This window comes from Corvus moneduloides, chromosome 5, assembly GCF_009650955.1.
Source record: "Corvus moneduloides isolate bCorMon1 chromosome 5, bCorMon1.pri, whole genome shotgun sequence".
NCBI classification, from domain to species: Eukaryota; Metazoa; Chordata; class Aves; order Passeriformes; family Corvidae; genus Corvus; species Corvus moneduloides.
In genome coordinates this window covers 44,672,674-44,692,821 of record NC_045480.1, presented here as the reverse complement: position 1 = coordinate 44,692,821, position 20,148 = coordinate 44,672,674, and the positions used below count along the sequence as shown (strand labels likewise).

General features: G+C 41.9%; 1 protein-coding gene across 3 annotated transcripts in view; it reads left to right on the top strand.

Moving 5' to 3' along the window:
* ELOVL6 (ELOVL fatty acid elongase 6) overlaps nucleotides 1-19,239 on the top strand; it is a 77,839-nt gene extending 58,600 nt beyond the window's left edge. For all 3 annotated transcript variants that reach the window (XM_032108532.1, XM_032108531.1, XM_032108530.1), the window contains 2 exons: nucleotides 14,478-14,629; nucleotides 16,564-19,239. In XM_032108532.1, coding sequence (XP_031964423.1) covers nucleotides 14,478-14,629; nucleotides 16,564-16,988 — 577 coding nt within the window. In that variant the 3' untranslated portion in view covers nucleotides 16,989-19,239. The remainder of the gene's footprint in view (nucleotides 1-14,477; nucleotides 14,630-16,563) is intronic.
* Nucleotides 19,240-20,148: the final 909 nt, after the last annotated feature.

Sequence of the window (20,148 nt, the reverse complement as noted above, 5' to 3'; positions counted from 1 at the left end):
AGTTGTTATTAAATTTATGGATCTGACATTACAGTTGTATTATAACTTTTAGCTTCTTTAAGCCTCCCTTATTCTGTCAAATGCTAGTGTTTCGCTGTAACTTAGATTTTTCTTACTTTGTCTTCTGCCAGTTTTACAGCTTTACTCATGGCTGGCTTCATTGGTTGGCCTGACTCTTTGCTAAACCTTTTACTTTGTTTCTGTTTGGCTTTATTTGTGTAGGATAATTTCAAACTCCTGAACACAAACATTTCAGTGCTATACATGACAGTTACTCTGCCAACTTGATACATTTGATCCTGTAAGTATCTTTCATTTATCCTGCAGAACTAGATAATGCTGCTTTTTTGGATTATCATTTAAATCACTGCAATTCTGCACCTACTGTAAGGTTGCCTTGAGATGACATTGGATGCTGAGAATAATTTCAGTAACAACAAAGGAACAAGTGCAAATGCCCCTGATGCTTTCATTAAGGATTGCTTAAGAGGCACACTGTGCTTATGAATCCTCATGGACTACTTTAGAAATCCTCAGATGGATTCCTTAATTCCTGTGAGATTTTGCACCAAACACAAGGCTTAAGTTGAAAATTGAATTTTTTTTTTCCTTTCTAGTAGTCTATCCACAGTCCAAACTTGCTGAAATAAATATCTAAGAACTAGGAAATGCTTCTTGAAAGGAAAACACCTCATTGAGTATGCAGCCTTCACAGGGTGCCAGGGAATTTCAGCTACAACAAAGTCCAATTACTATTTAGTGATGGTGTTGCTTGAGAAGTAACAGCTTTCATCAAGGAATATTGTTCCTGCAAGTTCCTACCACCATGTGCCAGGTTACCAGGAAGCAATGTCAGGTAGCCGCACACTAAAGAGAGTAAAACTAGATGATAGGTAATTACTCTTGATCAGCTTGTAACTGCCTCTTTGGCAATCAGAGGAGATACAGGGATGCATGGGTAAGCTGGAAAATTATTTTTCATTCTCTGTAAGAAAACAGCTACGTGTTTTTCAACAGTGTATGGTTACAAGGGTGTCCCTGTAAGCAGCTTACACTGTCCTCTGGTGTTCCTTGGGTGATGATTGAGTGCAGCTGCCCTTCAGCCTGACCATTGCTCTGTGCTTATCTCCACCAAAACCCAGTGGGCCTTGCATAGTTGCCAAGTGCTCTGAGTAAGGCTCTCTGTGCAAGTATAACTCTTTTCACTTTCACCAGTTATCTTCCCTGCTGCTGCACAAGCTACTGGTAGGGATGTACACCCAGCATTTTTTTTTCTACTGTGCTTTGTAACCAATGCAAGTTCTTCCACCAGCTCACAAAATTTTACTTTATTGATTTTTTTTTGTGTGTGTGTGTGCTCTGCTCTCAGGATTGTCTGAATATAGCTATTCCCAATCATAAGGAAGGCAGGCCTGGAGGATCAAATTGCATTTCCTGGAGAGGTAATTCAGGCTCTGTGAGGAGAGACTGGAAGGCAGTACCTGTGGTAGATTGATTTTTATCCACACAAACAAATAAGTCTTAGGAGTAGTAGTTGCCGCGGTTGGCAGAATTGTTGAGTTTGCCACTTTAGCAAGGGAGAGTTGGATGGATTTTCCTCTGCTGTGGTGTTAATGTGATTAAAATCTCCAGATGACAGTGTCCATTGATCGAGAGCCCTGCAGAGATGTCACTGTTTGGGTATGCTTAATGAGGTCCCTGGGGAGGGAAAGAAATAAGTTAGGTCTGGCTTTCCTTCCAGTTTTGTCAATAAAAAGGACAAAGAAATGGTTTGGGGAGCCAGGTGAGTTGTGACTAAGAAATCTGCTGACAAGAGGGAAAGGCTGAAGGGAGTGGCCCCACACTGAGGGATTTATTGCCAAGGAGAAAAAAAAGGCAGATGCAAGACGCACAGTATCTGCCCTCACGTGGAAACCGCAGAGTGAGCCGTCACTTTAACAGAACTCACTACCTTCCCCAAAATTTATCACATGGGATCCTAACACCACCCAGGCATGTATGCATATGCTTATGGGTTTATAAAGCTGCATAAATGATATATTATTTCTTAGAGCCATGTGAAATATTTGCACAGTTTCTAAATCAGTCTGAGCTGGCCTGACTTCAGGTTTTGGTCCCAACTGAAAACTCAAATGATTTGCATTGAAAAGCTTTCTAGAAAGGCATCTGGATCAGTGCAGTAGACAGGTCTGAAAAGCAAGGCTTGTGTGCTTGGTTCAGTGGTGGGGGTTTCTTTTAGAAATGGAAGGAGAATTCTCTGAAATTTGCTTTGGGATTTTGATAGGACTGAGCCCAAACCTCAAAGTATGCGTGAATTTATGCAAAGAAAAGTTTTCTGCCAAAATGACTGATAATAACTGCAAAGATCAGCACAGGTTGTGCTCACACACATGGTCCTGAAAGCCAGAGAACCTCATTATAAAACACTTCCAGTACTTCTAACCAGCAGGTTTTAGGATAAGCAAGCACCATACTGAAAAAAAGTGTTATTCCTCATCTCCCCCTATTCCTACTTTTTTTTTTTTTAACGTTACTGTGGCTTGGACTCCCTCCTGAATGAGTCTCCTTCACCTTCAAGGATGGTAAAGGAGGACTGTGTGGGTGAACTGCAAGATCCATTTGTTTTCCTTCCCAGTTAGGAGATGGTCAGTGGGAGAGGCTGAGGAGCAGCTAGGCAGCAAAACATCAGAAGGAAGGTTTTACTGTTGGGGCTTGTTAAATTCTTGGTGTTCTCATGCCCTTACATTTGTGTATGTTCTGGACGGACCCATTTCTGTTATTCAGAGCAGTGGATTATAGAGATAGAATTTGTAATAAAAATAATGGTACCTAATACAGCATTGGTACAGTTCCTGCTGCATTCTCAACTGTAGCCTGTGTATTTCCGAGCTTTTGAGTCAGTCCTGGGATTTTCTTTCACCCTGTAAAGGAGTGTATTTGAAACAAGATCCAGCAGAGATGCCAACCACTGACTTAAATGCCTTTTAAATGGCTTCCTAGAGCAGAGTAGCTGGTCAGAGCATGGTGCCACATTTTGCACTCTCTGGTGCCAAGGCTGGATGGAAAGGCTCCTGCCTTCCCCGGTCTTTGTTTTCCCTATGAATGAGAGCAGTGAAATCATGTTATTAAAAAGTGGAGGAGAGACCATTTTAGCTGCATCATTCACCAGCCCAGGCAAATGGTGTGGCCGTGGAACCGGGCAGAGCAGCACAGCAGGGTGGGCAGCGGGCACTGGAGGCAGCAGCCTGCTTGTGGGATGGGTGGAGGCATGGGATAGCTCCAGCATGAGAGGGCCATCCATGTGGGGTGCATGGATACAGGAACTCGGAGCAGAGAAGAGCCACAGAGAATGCCCATTGCTAGTAATCACATTCACCTCCCCAAAGAAAGTGGTGTTTTCAAATAGAACATTTTCTCAGCTGGAGAGGTAAAATTGCAAGTGGGAACAAAGGCATTCATCATTACAAGCTTTCAGGCAGTTTAGGAAGTTAAAGACATTTTCTAGTCTGAAGCATTTGTGAAAACTGTGCTCTTAATTACAATGGTTTAGTCATTTTATAGATACCTTGCAGCCTTTCAGACACATGGGCTGAAGAGGATGAATTCTATGTTCTTTTTAAAGAATGAGATTAACATAAGTGCTCTTAAATGACTGCTCTGTTAATTTTTGAAAAAGTGCTTTTAAAGATATTCAGTTACCATAAGAAAAAAGTGTATCATGGAACCAAGGTGCTTTTTTCATAATTTTTTCTTTTTCCTGTTTGTTGTAAGAGAATAAATAATGGTCCCAAATAATTTTATCCATAGGCTAGGCCTTGGAGGACACAGGTGTGAGGGAGTTGTTCCTGTGCTTTCAATTGTCTGCTAGCAACTGAATTGTAGAAACTGGGCGCATGGTTGTCTAAACACAGTTAACAAGGGGTAAAATATGGTGGCAAAACCCTCCTTCTTTGCTGTTACAGTTTTACACTAAAATTGCTAAATATAGAATGAGCATGTAAGTAGTTACCATAGTTCATTGGCACCAGTGAAAACTTGGTAACATTTTTTCACATCTGTGCTCAAAATTACTTTCCTTAAAGGAAAATGTGAGAAAATTATTAGCCAGTGTGATTTTTTTTCCCCCAGTGAAATGCAAACAATACGGAGCAGAAAGGAGCTCAGTAATGTTACGATAGTCTTAAATCCCAAACATACAAAAGGAGGCATTGCAGTCCTCTGAAAGATTGACTTTGAAATAACCAGATTTTTTCATTTTACAGTGAGAGTTCAGGGTTCTGTTTTTGTCCAAGGTTGACTCACTGGTTATGTCTTCAGGCTTTTCCTTCATAGACTTGGCTGGATAGGAGCCTTTTAAAATGGGTTTCCCACGGACTCTCTTGCTGCTGAATAGGATTAAAACTGCATTTTTGTAGTTTTATCAATTGAAGGCTTAAGTAAAGGAGAACAGGAGTTTTTAAGAATATTGGCATTGAATTTTCCACCTCACTTTTGTATGTGGTCATGTCGCGAGGAGTTAAGCACCCAATCATGGATTCTGATCCATACCTGATTTTATTCTGGAGTTCACTGGTGTAAAACAACTACAGTAGTTAAAACAACTGCAAAACTTCCATGAGGGAGAAAATCAAAATATTTTCTCTTACAGTTAAGGTCAGTTGCTGCAGTCTGCAGCAGTGTAAGCAAACTCAGAAGGTGTGACAGTGGGGAGGAGGTAGAAGCGTGAATGCTCTTGAAACTCACTTTGTAGGTCACATTCCCTGTCCAGCTGTGTCAGGCCAAATCTGCCCTGGTGTTTGTGTAACATACTTTCCTAAGGGAAAACAGAGGGAGAGCAAGGGTCTGACTGCCTCTGTGGAAGGCACAGCCGATGTTCAGGCTAGGTCAGAAGGTTTTCAGCTGTTGGTGTTTCTAGAAGAGCACAGCTTTGTAAACTTGCACCGTGTGTCTGTGCACCTCACTCTGTATTTTTAGATCTTGAAAGTGTGCCGCCAAAGTACCAAATATACAAGCAATGAAGTGTTGTTAAGAGGTGTACCAATAGCTTTTATGTCTATAAACTATTTATCTTGAAAAATATAGGTGTACCTGAGGTAATTAAGATGAAGGACTTGGGACTTGAATGTTTAGAGAGCAACTTTAAAAAGTGGAAAGAAAATCTGTAGTAGGTCAAAGGACTGTGAAGAAAATTTGTCCTACTGAAGTGTGTTTACTGTTACTTCAACTATACTGTTTTCACTGATACAGAGTGAGGTCAGGCCTCTTTCTGCTTTCATCAAACAGACCTCCTGGGTAGGGCACTGAACCACAACTCACAGATTCACAAAATATCCTGAGTTGGAAGGGACCCACAAGGATCATCAAGTCCAACTTTTAAGGAAATAGCCCATATGGAGACTGAACCCACAACCTTGGACTCACGAAATTGCACATCATTTCTTATCCCAAGTCAGATGCAGATTTTCGACGGGACAATTAAATTTCAGTTTGCCTCACCTGTCTGTCTTTGAAATGGGTTTAATACTTAACCACCTTACAAGGCTATCACACGAGTAAAGGACATAAAGTTCTGTAAGGAATTCACAAATACAATGTTAAGGGCCTTGGAGATGCCAACACAGACAGAAGTCTAAAGGAAGTTACCTGGATAGACCCCAGCTTATGAACAGCTTTGTACTTAGCAGTTCTTCACACAGGAATGTCTGACCTAAAGCAGTTGCTGGCCTGAACTTTATTTAGGTTGGTATCTCAGGGATAGCCCAGTCTGGAAGTGGTAGGTCTTCACTGTTGGAAAGCAGAGGAGACCAAGATTTTGGTATGGCAGAGGAAGGTTTGCTCTGTGGAGAGAATGGAGATGTCCTTTTCATCTGAAGTGGATTCAGTGAGGAGACAGAAATTTCTGGGGAGGTACCTGGATCGGTTCTAGGAGGTAAAGCAGAGAAGTGCTTTACAAGTGTCTTACAACAACAGTCTTTTGCAGGAACAGGTCTCCCTCTCCATCACTAACCTTGGCATTGCTTGAAAGCACTTTGGAAATGTTGAAAGATGATGAAACAATAACCTAGTTACATTAATTTTCTTTGCCATTTCTTACAAAAGTAACAGTTGGGCTGAGTTCATCAGCTGTAATTTGAACAAGTGTCTCTCCAGGATTTCAAGGTAGCTCACTGTTAAGAAGTCCTGTCTTTTAAATGCTTATAAAACACCTCAAAGATATTACATTTAGAGTTAAGAGTGACCAAATCCATAGTCAGTACCATACTTTTTCAAATTTTTTTTATCATTTAGGTGAGTACCATTCACTATGTATTCTTCACTGACCAAGAGACTGATTAATTTAATTAGGAAAGTTAAACCTCTTCCACAAACCTAGCAAAATATTTTTAATAACTAGGTGCAGACTTATGAAGCTAGTTCTTCTAGTCAGTTCCTAATACAAATTAATATTTCATATAGGTTGCCCTTGCATCACACTGACCATTTAGGACATTGGGTGCCAGATCCTTTTCCAAGCTGCTTTTCTGTGGAAAAGTTTAGAGGACTTGTTATATTGCAGTGACTTACCAACAGATCTCATTAACTCTGTGAAGTCAAAATAAGAGCCATTAATTCCATGTCAGTCACTACATGGAGCAACAGCCAAATGATAGCTTTCAGTCGTTGGTCACATTTCATTTGTACTTAATGATTGGCTTCTCACCGTACAGTACAAATATCATGATTTTTCAATCAAAGATAAGTCTAAGGAAACCATATAGTTTCTACACCAGTTTAAATACAAGAAGATCCAGGATTTTTTGGTAATTCATGGAACTTATGTAACTTCAATTTTATTGAATACAATAAAAGAGACAAACTAAGACAGGAGTCACATCTGAGATAACATTTAGGTAGTCTGACAACCTTTAAGTGACACTGTATATTAAGATTTTCATAGTCGTGATTGATTCCTTCTCTCTTTTAGAAGATTTCATCTGGAAAATCCAACTTTTTAATACTGCACCATCACATATTACACATTGCCCAGTGAAGTTGGTGCTGCTCCTCCCTCCCCCCTGCAGAGCTGGCCAGATGTGGATGAATATGTCCATCAGTGGGAAAAAATCACAGCAAGACTTAAGAGGTGATTCATTTAGAAAAAAAGAAGTGGAGGAACAGCTGCAATGAAATCTAACCAATCCACAAACACCAAGAGCAGCTTGGCTATCAGAAAGCAGATTGAAACAATTGCAAATTCTAGTGGGTTGTGCTGCTCCTTTGCTAGGTCCTGCACATGTCAGCCCCCCAGAAAGTGGGGCCCACAGAACCTACATTCTCTCTCTGTGGTACCCTGTAACCCATGGACACAAAAGTTTAAGGAAACTTAATTAGCCAGGAAACGTATTTCTCACTTGCCCTTTGCTGCAGTGCACTGGAAGGTTGGTGTGTGGCCTGGTTTTTCGCCAGTCCCCTCTCTGTGGAGGACAGAACGTCATCTCTGTTGGACAGGCTCTTAAGGAGGCTACTCTCATAGTCTTAATTCATTTCCCAGCCACAAAGCAGTCTGGCACGTCCACCCACAAAAGCTTTTGGAACAATAGTCTTTGAATAATCACCCAGGCACCAGTAAAAGTCAGTAGGCTGTTGGTCCATAATTCCGGTCAGCACAAACCAGACCACAATGTATCCTTTCCTCATTTGTCATTACCCAGATAAACCCTTCAGCCTGGACATTCCCTTTTGGTTTTGCTTAACTTTATAAAGAAACTACCCTTTCTGTAGCCACATCCTGGGAGAACTGAAAAAAATGCAGTTTCTTTTTTTTTTTCCCCAGATGATGAGGGCAGACTCCCGCAAGCATTCTGATTCAACTACTAAAATTTTGTCTGACTGTCTTCTCTTTTTGCCATTAAGGTTAGCAGTTTCCCAGAGTACTCTGATCCTAGGGGACTTGAAGTCACCACAAAATTTGAAGACAGATTTTAGATTAGGAGCAGGCCAATGGTTCATTAAATCTTCCATCTTTCCCACTGGCCTGATTGTCAGTATTGTCACGGTAGCAACAGCAACGCAGCAAGCACACTGTGATCTGACTACCTCACCTGTCCACACAGATAATAGTTTATCTTCCTGTAATAGAGCTGTAAACATATATTTAGTGTGTGGTCACCATACAAATGCATGTTCCCAGAACTCCTGTTTGCTAGGTAGGACCTATCCTCATGTCCTTCCTCCCTGGAACAGGCCATTTCCCAATGCTGGTCTACCAACTTTATCTGAAGTCACCTAGGAAAAAATAATGCAAACTTGGAAAAAACCTTTCCCTCTGCTGGTTGGCAGATGCCCCCTTCAGTGCCTGCATCCTCTGGAGGTGCCTTGGTGTCTATTGAGTCAGCCAAAACTACCATTCTTTCTCACGTGGCCTAAGCAGGGTTTTATGGGAGACAGATGGAAATTTACAAACAGCTTAATTTCCAGCAGCAAAATCTATCAGTTTCTTAAGAAATTTGTCACCTAGCCCTGTCTCTGCTGTGTTACCTTTGTGGTGCACATCATTGATGGGCTGGTACTCTGGGACCAGGTTTCACAAGACTGCAGAAGATAAGAGTGATTGGAAAGAAGTTCACCATTACCAGGTGGAGAAGAAAAACTGTAAATACTTCCAGAGAACTAGTAAACATACCTACCACTCATGTTGAAAAATGGCTTTGTTACGAACTTATTTTTAGGAATGAGTTAAAAAACACAGCAAGGGGATGACTGAATGATGTGAGATGTTCTTTGACATGGACATACACCTACTTTGGTACATGGTGCTTGGTAATACCAGGAGTTTCTGAGTTTCTTTGCTGTTTTGACAACTGTGCTGGTGGGGAGTTCAGTATGTTTGATGAAGCTGCATTTCTTTTCAAGAAAATTAGTTCTGAGAGTTGTTTCTTATATATGCTTCCTCCCTGCAATTTCCTAGTATCACTTCATAGTTTGCATGTGTTCTGTTGCTTGGCTAAGCACAGAAATACTCTGCTGCCCCTTTTAACAGAAACTGCTGTCTCTGGGTGTGCTCTCAGGACTGCCCTGCTGCTCCGACATGACAGACAGAGGGGTCACTGTACTTCCCACGCTCCTGTGCCTCAGCATTAGCAGCACAACTCCTTCCTCTTTCCTGAGGACGCTGGGATTTAAATCAGAAAGACACAGAAAGGCCATTTTATTGTGTTAAGAGAGAACTCTTCAGCAGCAGAAGGGAAGCTTGGAATGACCGCCAAAGTACTGCTGCTGACCAGAACAGGAAGGTGAACATGGATTGATTTGTCATGAAGGAAGGTGTAGGGAGCTCCACATTCTTCACCTGCTGCCCTTTAGACACGTCCTTTGAATTCAGAGTGCTCCCTCTGTAAATATTTCACATGCTAAAATGAAATAAAAAAAGGGAGTCAACAAACAACTAAAGAACCTGCTTCCCCTCTTTTCTTGCTGTTATGGTACAAGCAGGCTGCAGTCAGTGTGGTCATCTCAGCTGCTTTCCCAGGACCGCTGTCTGCTCGATGTGGGTTTCACAAAGGAGGATGTTCTGCTTTTTGCCATAGCCTTGTGCTCCCAGGGCACAGACTCACCTGCCAGGACTCCTGTGAGTAACCATGTAAGCAGGTCAGGGCAGAATAAAATTTTTTCCCTTTTCTGGACTGGGAGCTGGAGCTGGACCTGTGGGAGCTCTGTCTGGGTGGCCGGCTGGCTCGCTGCTGGACTTGCCCAGCACACCCGTAGCACAGTGTAGTCCAACACCTCAGAGACTGGTTGAACCAGCTGGCTCCCAGTGGTTTGGGCTGTTGAACAGCCTGTGAGGCCTGGGAAAGGAGGGTTCTGCTTGAAGTCCCTACCAGCCCGTAATTTTGTGCAGCACAGCTGGTTCTTGTCTGAGGGCTCCCTGCTGCTCTCAGCTGGTTGCTGGGTACTGGGTACAGAGGATGGTATGCTTTCAAAAAGATACTCCACTACCGACCTCCAGCTTGTAGCTAACATATTTTTCATTCATCCCTAGCCATAGTCAAGACTCCTGTCCCCTTCAATGCCATCTTTATCATGTTCTGCTTATACAGATTACATGATTTGGTTAATTTTTTTTAAAGATTTAAACCAGAGTAGAGGCTTTCCACTCTGTCCTTTAGGGCATGTTGCTATATTCTATGCTGAACTTTTAATTTGTTCTTATTTGGAAGTCACATTCCCTGCTCAATTCTGCAGTGTTGATCCTGGACTGGGGTGTCCATAGGTGTCAGGAGGCAAGTGCAGGGGTGGGTGTCCCTAGAAAGCAGCCCTAGCAAAAATGGGCAGTGACCTCCACTGCAAGGAGGAGCTAAGCCTGCTACAACGCCAGCTGGGGTTGGTACTGAAGGCTTGAGGTACCTGCTGCTCACTTGGGCTTTTGAGAAACAAATACTTCATTCCCTTCTGGCAAGTGGGATGGAGACAGCAGAAAGTAGCAATAGGCTTCAGACAATAACACCTGCACTGTCTTTCCATCACCCAGCTCTCCAGTCCTCAGTTTGCCTCCTTCTTAATTCTGCACCTAACCCATGCATGGGATGTGTTTTGAGGCCCTCTGAATACTGGATTTCTGTGGCCAGGTTTTGGTAGCAGGAGGACCATTCCTCATCCCCCTCCTCCCCTCATCACTGGAGAAGAGAAGGTAGAGAATTCAGGAGTAAAGTTAAGCCCAGGAAGAAGGGAACATGGGAGGTGTTTTTAAGATTTCACTTTTATTTCTCTTTATGCTACCCTAATTTGATTGGTAATAAAGTCATTTCCCCAAGTTGACTCTGTTTTGCCCATGATGGTAACTGGGGAGTGATCCCTCTGTGCCTTTATCCCAACCCAGTAACATTTTCATATATTTTCTCTCCCCTGTCCAGTTGTGGAGGAGACTGATAGAGCACCTTTAGTGGGTACCTGGCATGCAGCCAGAGTCAACCCACCAATGCCTGTTTGAAAACAAGTTTGAGAGGGAAAAATATTAGTTTGTATTTTACTCATGGATATATTTTGATCATACTATGGACAGTAAAATATCAATTGGGCTTTTGTTAACCTACCAGAGAAGTCACTGCCTGAAGGGAGGAGAATGTAGGACATTTTGAGCCCGAATAGATGAGAAAGCTGCATTAGATGGTGCAGATTATTTCTGATCAGTCTCTCTAGTTGTAAAAGACTGTACTTGTACAGTAATTCACTGCTACCTTATTTTGAAAATCCCTGCAGATGATTCCCACCAGACAGACTGCTTTGGTAAGCAGTTCATTTCAATACCTCACAAAAGCTACAGCAGAAAGCAGGGTGAGGACAGAATGAAGCAGAAGTTATTTACTGAGTAAGCAATGTCATCACTCTGCTGCACATCATGTCTTTGCAACATAGAAATTTGTTGGTTGACTTTACCTTACAGAACAAACAAGATTAAGTGGCAGAGGCACAAAAAGCAGTCCTAGCTCTCTGGCTCCAAGACACATTTGCAGGCATGCATCAGATCTTTTTTCAGTCTTGTTGGCAAGGTAGTGTTTTGGCATGCAGCACTTCTCATAAGCAGCTACCTACTCGTGGTGTCTCTTTAGGTAATTGAATCAGTTACTTGGAGTTTGCTATCCTTCTTTTTCATAAAGCCTTCCATCGTGAATTGTGTGAAAATGTAACTTGGTTTCTACCAATAAAAAAATACAGATTAGTCTGACTCACACCATGTAGAGCTGTAACTGGAGTCACTTCTAGAGTCATGGAACTAGAGGAAGCCACCATCCTGTGGAACTGTAGAAAAGTGTGAATCAGTGTGGGTGTGCACTCCAGGGAGAGCCCTGCTGTAGTTGCTAAACAGAAAGACAGGCAGAATTACATCAATATAATCTCAAAGACAGCAAAGGGACACTGTAATCCCCACCAGGCACAGACTCTGTGGCTCTGTTAACAGTCTAGATTAAATCCCTGGCTGTCCATACTCAATCACACTTAGATCATTGTTTGCCTGTTGCTCGAACAAGTGTTCTTCTCATTTGCATTTGTGTTCATGGCACAGAATTCTCTTTGGTTTTAAAACTTTAGTAACAAACAGTTTTTTAGAAAAGCAGTACAGCTTCTTTACAGAGAAAGATGTATTGCTCACAGCTATTCGATTTCATAATTTAAAATTCCTTTTTTCCCTCCCTTTTAATGTCAGCACTGAGATACTTACTAATGGGAGGACCAGTGTATCATTAGGTATTCTGCCTGCTCTTTCTCCACGCAGTTTTGCAACCACCCAAAACATAGGAGCAGGCAGCAGCATGCCCTGGCTAGCCTGAGGAGTTCAGTGCTTCAGGAAGTGATCATATCACATCTCTGTCAGGATCTGTCTTCTTGGGAATGAGAAATGCAGCTCCTGAGAAAAAAAAAAGGAGCATGTTTTAAACACCAAAGAGAAGACACAAAATAAGTTGCACCTCATTTCAAAACTCCTCCTGCAGGTTTTGGCACTCTCTGCTGAGCTAAAATGACCGATGCCTGAAAGATGGGAGAAAAGTGTGCTGAGAGGGCATTTCTGGGAGGAAACAACCCTACATGGGGGGGATGCACTATGGGCTGTGTAGATGTTGAGAGCACTGCGCTGTCTCCTCTGCATGCAGGGGTGGATGAACGTGAGAGACTGCAGCAGCTCTCTTGCTTAAGCCTGGGAATATGTGCATTGCTTTGGGCAATGCTAATGGGAAATACAGACTCAGCTAAACTTCTTCAGCACACCTGTACCACAGCAGGGTGTTTTTTATTTGCACATAGCACAAGAGGACTCATCTGGTAGTAGAGCCCATGAGCAAATACCACTGTGCAAATAGCAGATAATAATAGTAGCTTGGTAAGTGCCCACAATTGTCTGAATTTCCTGATGGCGCAGCGAAACCTCAGGCATCTAAAGGTAGTGGTGCAGGAGCCAGGATGCAGCACTTCTCCATGGGCATGACCTGGCCATAGAGCCTCCACTGACAGCCCAAAGAGCAGCAGGCACTGTGGCACTCCACTGGGCTGCAGATTCTGTGCAGGGGACAGGGGAGAGCACTCTGCATTGTTCCTTAGCAGCAGGGTGTATCAATGCTGCAGATTTGGAAGTCTAAATATGCTCTGCATATTACATATAAATTAGGTCAGCAGTTTTTATGTTCAGTAGGCTTACTAGAACCATCTAGTCTGACCAAGTACCATAGAAACTGCCACAGAACTCAGCTTTTGAAGCTGCCTTAATGGTTTTAAAACATGTTTTTTAAAGAATACTGACTTCACAAGACAAGGAAAAGTAACAGAGAATCTATAACTTCAGAGGAATTGTTCCTTCTTTCACACATTTTGCATAAATGGTAGCTTGCATTACCCACACGTGTTTGTACACCAGTTTTAGGTGGCTTGTTTTGCCTGCTGCCATGTAATAGTCACAAAAGACAGCGAGGCAGAGTGGGAACCAGGATAGGTCAAGGTCACAAAGAAGTTAGAGGGGAGATAAGATGGAGCTGGGTAGAGGGATGAGGACATATGATGTAGGCATAAAGTAAGATACACTCAATTCCAAAATAGATTGTGTCTGTCTTTGCTCCTTTTTTTTTGAAAACTACTTCCTTCACCAAGTATTCATCACACCTTACGAAGCGCCACCAAGCTACAGTGGTAGACAATGGGCAGGCATGTTCTTGCCATAAAGCAGTGAGGCATTTCCTTCTGCAGAGATCCTTGCTGGTGAGACAGAAGCCTTTGTTCCTTACATGGGATGGATGTCAACCTATCCCCTCTGTAATTGCACTAATTAATACCGTTACAAATCTCTTGATGTTTCTCATTTACAGAACACTGTTACCTTGCATCTCACTTTGATGAGGTGAAGGTGAATCTGCTGTTTACAGCTTGATTTAACTACTTGTTTCCTCTGTTAGCAATGACCTGTGGAGGGATGAAGTCAAGCATGTGCACCAAAACACCAGCTCTGAGATTCCTCATCAAAATCTGTGTATCCTACCTGGGTTTGGCTGTGCTCAGAGCTCCTGCAGGTGTAACAAATACAGGGAGAAATGAGAGAAAACTCTGAGGAAATCCGAAGAGGGAATGGGTCCTGATTATGTTGCAAATACAGCATTTTATTGACTCATTTCTTGTCGTTTCACAGCCATCAGCATCAAAACTCTGCATGTTGTTTAGAGCTGAAATAGATGTTTCCCTGCTCCTGAAAACTGAAGGATCATTCCTGTAGTAATGAAATAAAAAACACTGATGTTACCATTCCAGACTTTCATCAGGGGATGTGGCTGCATTCCATTTTACAAGTCTGAGTTTAGAGTAACTTCCCAGAAGCCAGCAGAGTTTCTCCAGCTTTTAAGCTGTCTCAAACTTACTATTTCAGCACAATTATGGCCTTTTTCTCATAATGATTTGGAGTGATGGCATGTAGATTTCGAATGTCCACTGACCTTTCTTAATTTTCTCTTTTTGTTTTAAAGTATATTCGGTGCTGTTCGAACTGGTGCTTATATGCTGTACATTTTGATGACCAAAGGCCTGAAACAGTCAGTGTGTGACCAGAGTTTTTACATTGGACCTGTCAGCAAATTCTGGGCATATGCATTTGTGCTAAGCAAAGCACCCGAACTAGGTGAGTTCTCTTTCTCTCATATGCATATATGTGTTTTTAGAGAAGAAATGTCCATGCAGGAAGCACAAGAAGGGTCTCATCACCATCAAAATCTCATTTCAGTCTCAGAAAAACTGAGTAAGTGTAACCAACCCCAAACTACGTGTTTTAGTCTCTAGTGGTAAATTCCAGCTTGGCTGAAGTTCGATCAATGTGCAGTTGAATAAGACATTTCTCAGCCTGGGAATAAACTGCAGTGATTGTACACAGCAGGGCAGTCAAGAAGGAAAAGCAATGTGGTCTGTACCTCTTCCTGAGCTACTTGTAGGCAGATAGGAGTGGCATAATCGGCAGTCACATGCCCCATGGCTACAGAAGTGAAGGGTGGGCTATAGCAGCTGTGTCAGTAAGAAGCTTTGAGTCAGGCTCTTCCTCCATTCTGCAATTTTCATTCTTTAATACACATCTAAGTGTACAGTTATGAACAGTAAGGTGCTTCCTCCCTAGACATGGAAAGTTGTGGCTGTCTGCTTCCTCCAAGTAGAAACCAATTTCCCGTAATATCCCTAGCTTTTCCAGTCCAGATTTTTATAAATTTGTATCTCTGCAGCAGTTTCTTGATAAGGATACTTATGATATACATGTGAAAGCCAACTAGGAAGTCAGTCTTCATGTGTTCTCATCTGTGGCTTATTAGTGTAAGAAAGGGTTGTTTTAATGGAAGGGAGCAGCCCACCAGCTTTCATTTAAGGTTATGCCCTTATTAAACCTCAAAGGACTGCTGCTCTCACTGTGTTCAGGTGTACAGCAAAAACAAGACTTTACCTTTCAGCAGGTAATTTGATTCAGCAAATTAGAGGACAGCAATTCATCAGCATTAAAACTAGAATAAGACAGACACCAGTTGCCTTGCTGTGTCAGAATCCCTTGGTTTCCTGCTGCTTAAATTGCTGCAAATGCACAGAAATTTAGTTGCTAAAACTGAGGAAGAACTGCACAGCAATAATAAACTGAACATATGATTACTTATTAAAATATGAGTCAACATCTTGCAGTTAATGAAGTGAACAGTAGCATTATGGTTTATTATAGACCTTGTGAAGACAGTGCAGTTTTGCTTCCATCCATGACTAATATTCATGACTTAGATTTCCTGGGATACTTACACATCAAACTAAGTCCCCAGGTTCAGATCCCAGGGATCCTTTTGAAAACACTGTGTGTATAACAGTGGAAAACAAGTAGCATACATACATATCAATATAGCTAATTGAGATGCTCATTGCAATCATGAGAAGCAGAAGGAAGAAAAAAAACAAGAGGAATAATATTTACTTTTCTACAATAGTAAGATGGATTTGCAGAAAATAGATGTGTGTTTCAACATAACCCAAATTTCTTTTTGGGAGCATCTCTTTCATTATGGTAGGATGCCTATGCAACAGCTTTTTTGTGTATTAGCTCAAAAGGCTCTAGTGATTTTAACTAGGTCCAGTTCGCATGTAGACATTTGAATCAGAGGACATTGTGCTGCTTCCTCTAGGTTTTCTGCTCTCTGTCAAGCTGTATTTCTCTTCTAGTCTCACAGTATATAATGGACAGTCTCACAGTTAGAGATAATACATGTACATCCACCTACCTCACCTCAGACTTCTGTGGATAATGTTTGTAGCGAAAGGCTATCAAGTAAACCTATGGAGTTTCCAAATGGAGTTATCCATACAGGAAAATGTAGATGCGTTGGTTTTCTAAAGATTGCATAGAGCTTAGGAGCCAAACTGGCTCTTGGATTAGACAGGCTCTCAGATCTAGAGGTAAGGTGGATTTCATGCTCTAAAGTAGTGTATTCTCCAGCAATAGCAAAGGGAAGAGAGCACTGCATTAATTACAGAATTGTTTGATATATTTCTCATTGCCTCCCCTCTTCTTTTTTTTGTGTTTTGTTTTTATTACAGGTGATACAATATTCATTATTCTTAGGAAGCAGAAGCTCATCTTCTTACACTGGTACCATCACATTACTGTGTTACTTTACTCTTGGTACTCCTACAAGGACATGGTGGCTGGCGGTGGCTGGTTCATGACCATGAACTATGGAGTACACGCCGTCATGTACTCGTACTATGCCTTGCGAGCTGCTGGCTTCAGGGTCTCACGCAAGTTTGCCATGTTCATCACCTTGTCGCAGATCACTCAGATGTTGATCGGTTGCGTGATCAATTACCTGGTCTTCTCCTGGATGCAGCAGGGCCAGTGCCATTCCCACGTGCAGAACATCATCTGGTCCTCTCTCATGTACCTCAGCTACTTTGTGCTCTTCTGCCATTTTTTCTTTGAGGCCTATATCGGCAAAACCAGAAAAGAAAGAAAGGTTGACTAGTGGTAGAAACAAGAAGCCATAGCTCAGGGTCATCAAGAAAAACAAAATTATAAGAAAAAAAGGCACAAGGAAACACATATATGTATGGTGCAGTTAAAACTTGGCAGCTTAGGGAAAGTTAGCGTGGTTTAACCCAGTAAGTTTATGATCCTATCATGGTGAGGACTCACTGAATTCTACTCTATCTCAAAGGACTGCTGATGAAAGACAACTTCCTTCTTGTACCTGTCTGCTCTAGAAAAGAAGGAGAAAAGAAAGAAGAGGAAAAAAGGAAAGAAAAAAGGAAAGAAAAAACAGAAGAAAAGAGAAATGGAATAATGTTAAGGGGAGAGAAAAAGTACATTAAATAAGCAGTGTGTTTCCCCAAGGTTCAGGAGAGACTTTTATTTAAAAAAAAAAAAAAAAAAAGGTTTCTAAATCCTTTCTAATAATTTCTCTGCGTTAAACAAAAAAAAAGCAGAGGTGACAAAAAAATCTGTCTATAATAACAACAAGATTGCAGAATTAAAATCTTTTCCATAGAAGGTTCATACCTTTAGCCAAAATGAAGCCCAAAAAGATGTTTCCTGCATGGAAACTGGCTGAACTCCACACTGTGGTTATGAATGGAAAAGAGAAGAGATTGATTTCTCTGCCAGGAGAGCAGATCTGGGACACAGAGTGACCTCCCTCAGAAGGCGGAAAGGAGCAGTACTTTTACAAGAGTCTAATGTGAAAAGATGCACTGTTGCAATACGTATCTCAGAGAGTGCATTTTCCAAGTGCATTTTTCAGTTAAAGGCAAGGAATTTCTGCAGCAGGATAAGTCATAGAGGGTTAAATCAATCAATATTTGCTAAATTACCAGGGGCTAATAGCGGAGGGATGTTCAGGAAGGAGAGGGAGACAACTCCCCTCACGAGATTTTTAGGAATTATCCATTACTCTTAATTTCGCCCGCAGCAACACTGAATTAAATGGGGGAAATTGGAAGAAATCGCAGTTAGCGAGAAGAGAGTGATTTATCTGCCCACTGTTTTCAGAACACAGCCCTGTGGTACAATCGGGACTCTGTGTTTTTGCAGACACAACGATGCCTGCCTGAGTTGGGAGAGGTGGCAGGAATGCTCGACATTGGGTATCACTGTGCTTCTGCATCTGCCTCCTGGGCAGTGCAAAGATGTTCAAAGTGCCCTCCTCTGGTCATGTGGAGATACTACTACAAAACATACTTGGAATAGGTTTTTCTTGAGATTTGTGTAGAAAAAAATAGTCTAAATGAAGTAATTTTGCTGCAACAGCTTGACTCTAAAGTCCAGAGAGAATTAATCCTTCATGAAATAAATATATATCTCTGCAGAATCTGTACTGTAACATCAGACTGACCGCTTAAGAAGACACTCTTTCTTCTCTGAAGTCAGCTACAGATATAAGGAGAAATGCATTTCACTCTGAACCTTAGAGAGTTAGTTGAGAACAGCCATATTCTTTCAAAGACAAGTAGATTGCATTATCTGTGGTATTCCAGTCCTTACGAAGCCAAATAAAATGTGTAAAAGTTCCTAGTATTTCAAAGACGCAAGTATGTAAACTTGATGTTAAATGTGTTAATGTAGTATTCTAAATTGTAACAGCTAGGTAGTTTAACTAAACAATTAGAAGAACTAGATCAACAAAATAGGGACTGCTGTTCTGCATAGAATATACACACACCTATAACTACACCCATATACACATTCTGTAAATTGTCAACAAGAAAAAACAGCCCAGTGGCAGAGAATCACATTTCCTGGCTAATGCAAAAGATTGTCATTATCTTTCTTGCTTTAATTTGAGATTGTACAGTACAGAGGGGGTTTTTTAATTATGATTTTTAGCTTTAATTGTGCTGTCATTCATGAAACAGAGCTGCTTTAGTATCCTGTTAAGAGATGACAAGGGCTTTCGGTGTCTCATTATATACAAAAGAAAAACAAATAAAGTTGCATTCCATATTATGTGAATGGTCTTACAAATCAAAACGCCTTTTCAGGCTAAAATCATAATTATAACAAACAGAAAATGAGTTTACATTTGTGTTATTTAAGTTATTGATGTGCTGACATTATTTTATGGTACAAAACATAGCAAAATGTGATATGCAGTAATGAAGCTATGATATTCATTAATAGGACTACTGTATACGTGAAAATATTAGACAAAACCAATTAAATGTGTAAACCATTTTGTTATACAGCTTGGGAGTAGATAATTATAATGCTGAATAAGCCTTTTTCCTCATGTTTAATTTTGCCCTGGCTAAAAAGCAGGTTAAGAAGACTGGTTAAGAGTGGAAAAGGCAAAATTAAAAGTCAACTGTAATTAGCTGATAAGCGTTAGTAGAAGCCCACCATTGTGCCATTTAGACCCTCAGTCCTGTGTGTCTTAAGTCTCTCAGATAGAGCAAGAGGGGTGGAAGTGGTCCAGTGTCTGGAGCTGAAGCTGGGACAGAAATCTTGGACTATCTGAAGACAGTGGAGGCTTTGCTGTGCTTTGAACAGAGCCAGTGTGCCTGACTGCCTTTATCTGAGCAGAGGGGGAGGAGCCCTGCGCATCTCCTGTGAATTTGAGGCTTATGGCTCATGACTTAAAAGTCCCATAACCTTTATCAATGGCAGGTGACATCCCAGCATGGCAAGGACTTGGAGCCTAAGTTTACCACAGGCCAAAAACGGGGTGGGTTGCGAACAACCACCTACCCTGTTTCATACTCTGTTTTCCTTAATTACATAGGATTAAAACCCCACATTTCTAGGTGCTGGCTGGCAATGCTGGCAATGCCAACACTGACTTCAGCAGAGCAAGAAATTCCCCTGCTCTTTCCCCATCTCCCGAAACCCTCGTGGGTACCTCTGCGCTGTTCCAGCACCTGCTCCTCACCATGCCCACTGCCCTCCCAGACAAGGCTGGCTGTGGGAGAGGCAGCTTCCCTGCTGCCTGGGAAGTGGCTCCAGTGCAGTCGCCAGCCCGAGTGACCTCCTCAGCAGGCAGTGCAGGTGCACCCCTGGTGTGCAGGGGGAGCTCAGCACCAAATGCAGGGGGCATCCTGGCATGTGACTGGGCTGCAGACAAGCGCCCTTGTAGGAACGGGGCAGCAGGATCAGACATGTAAGGTACAGTGACAAATTAGGGAGCATTTATT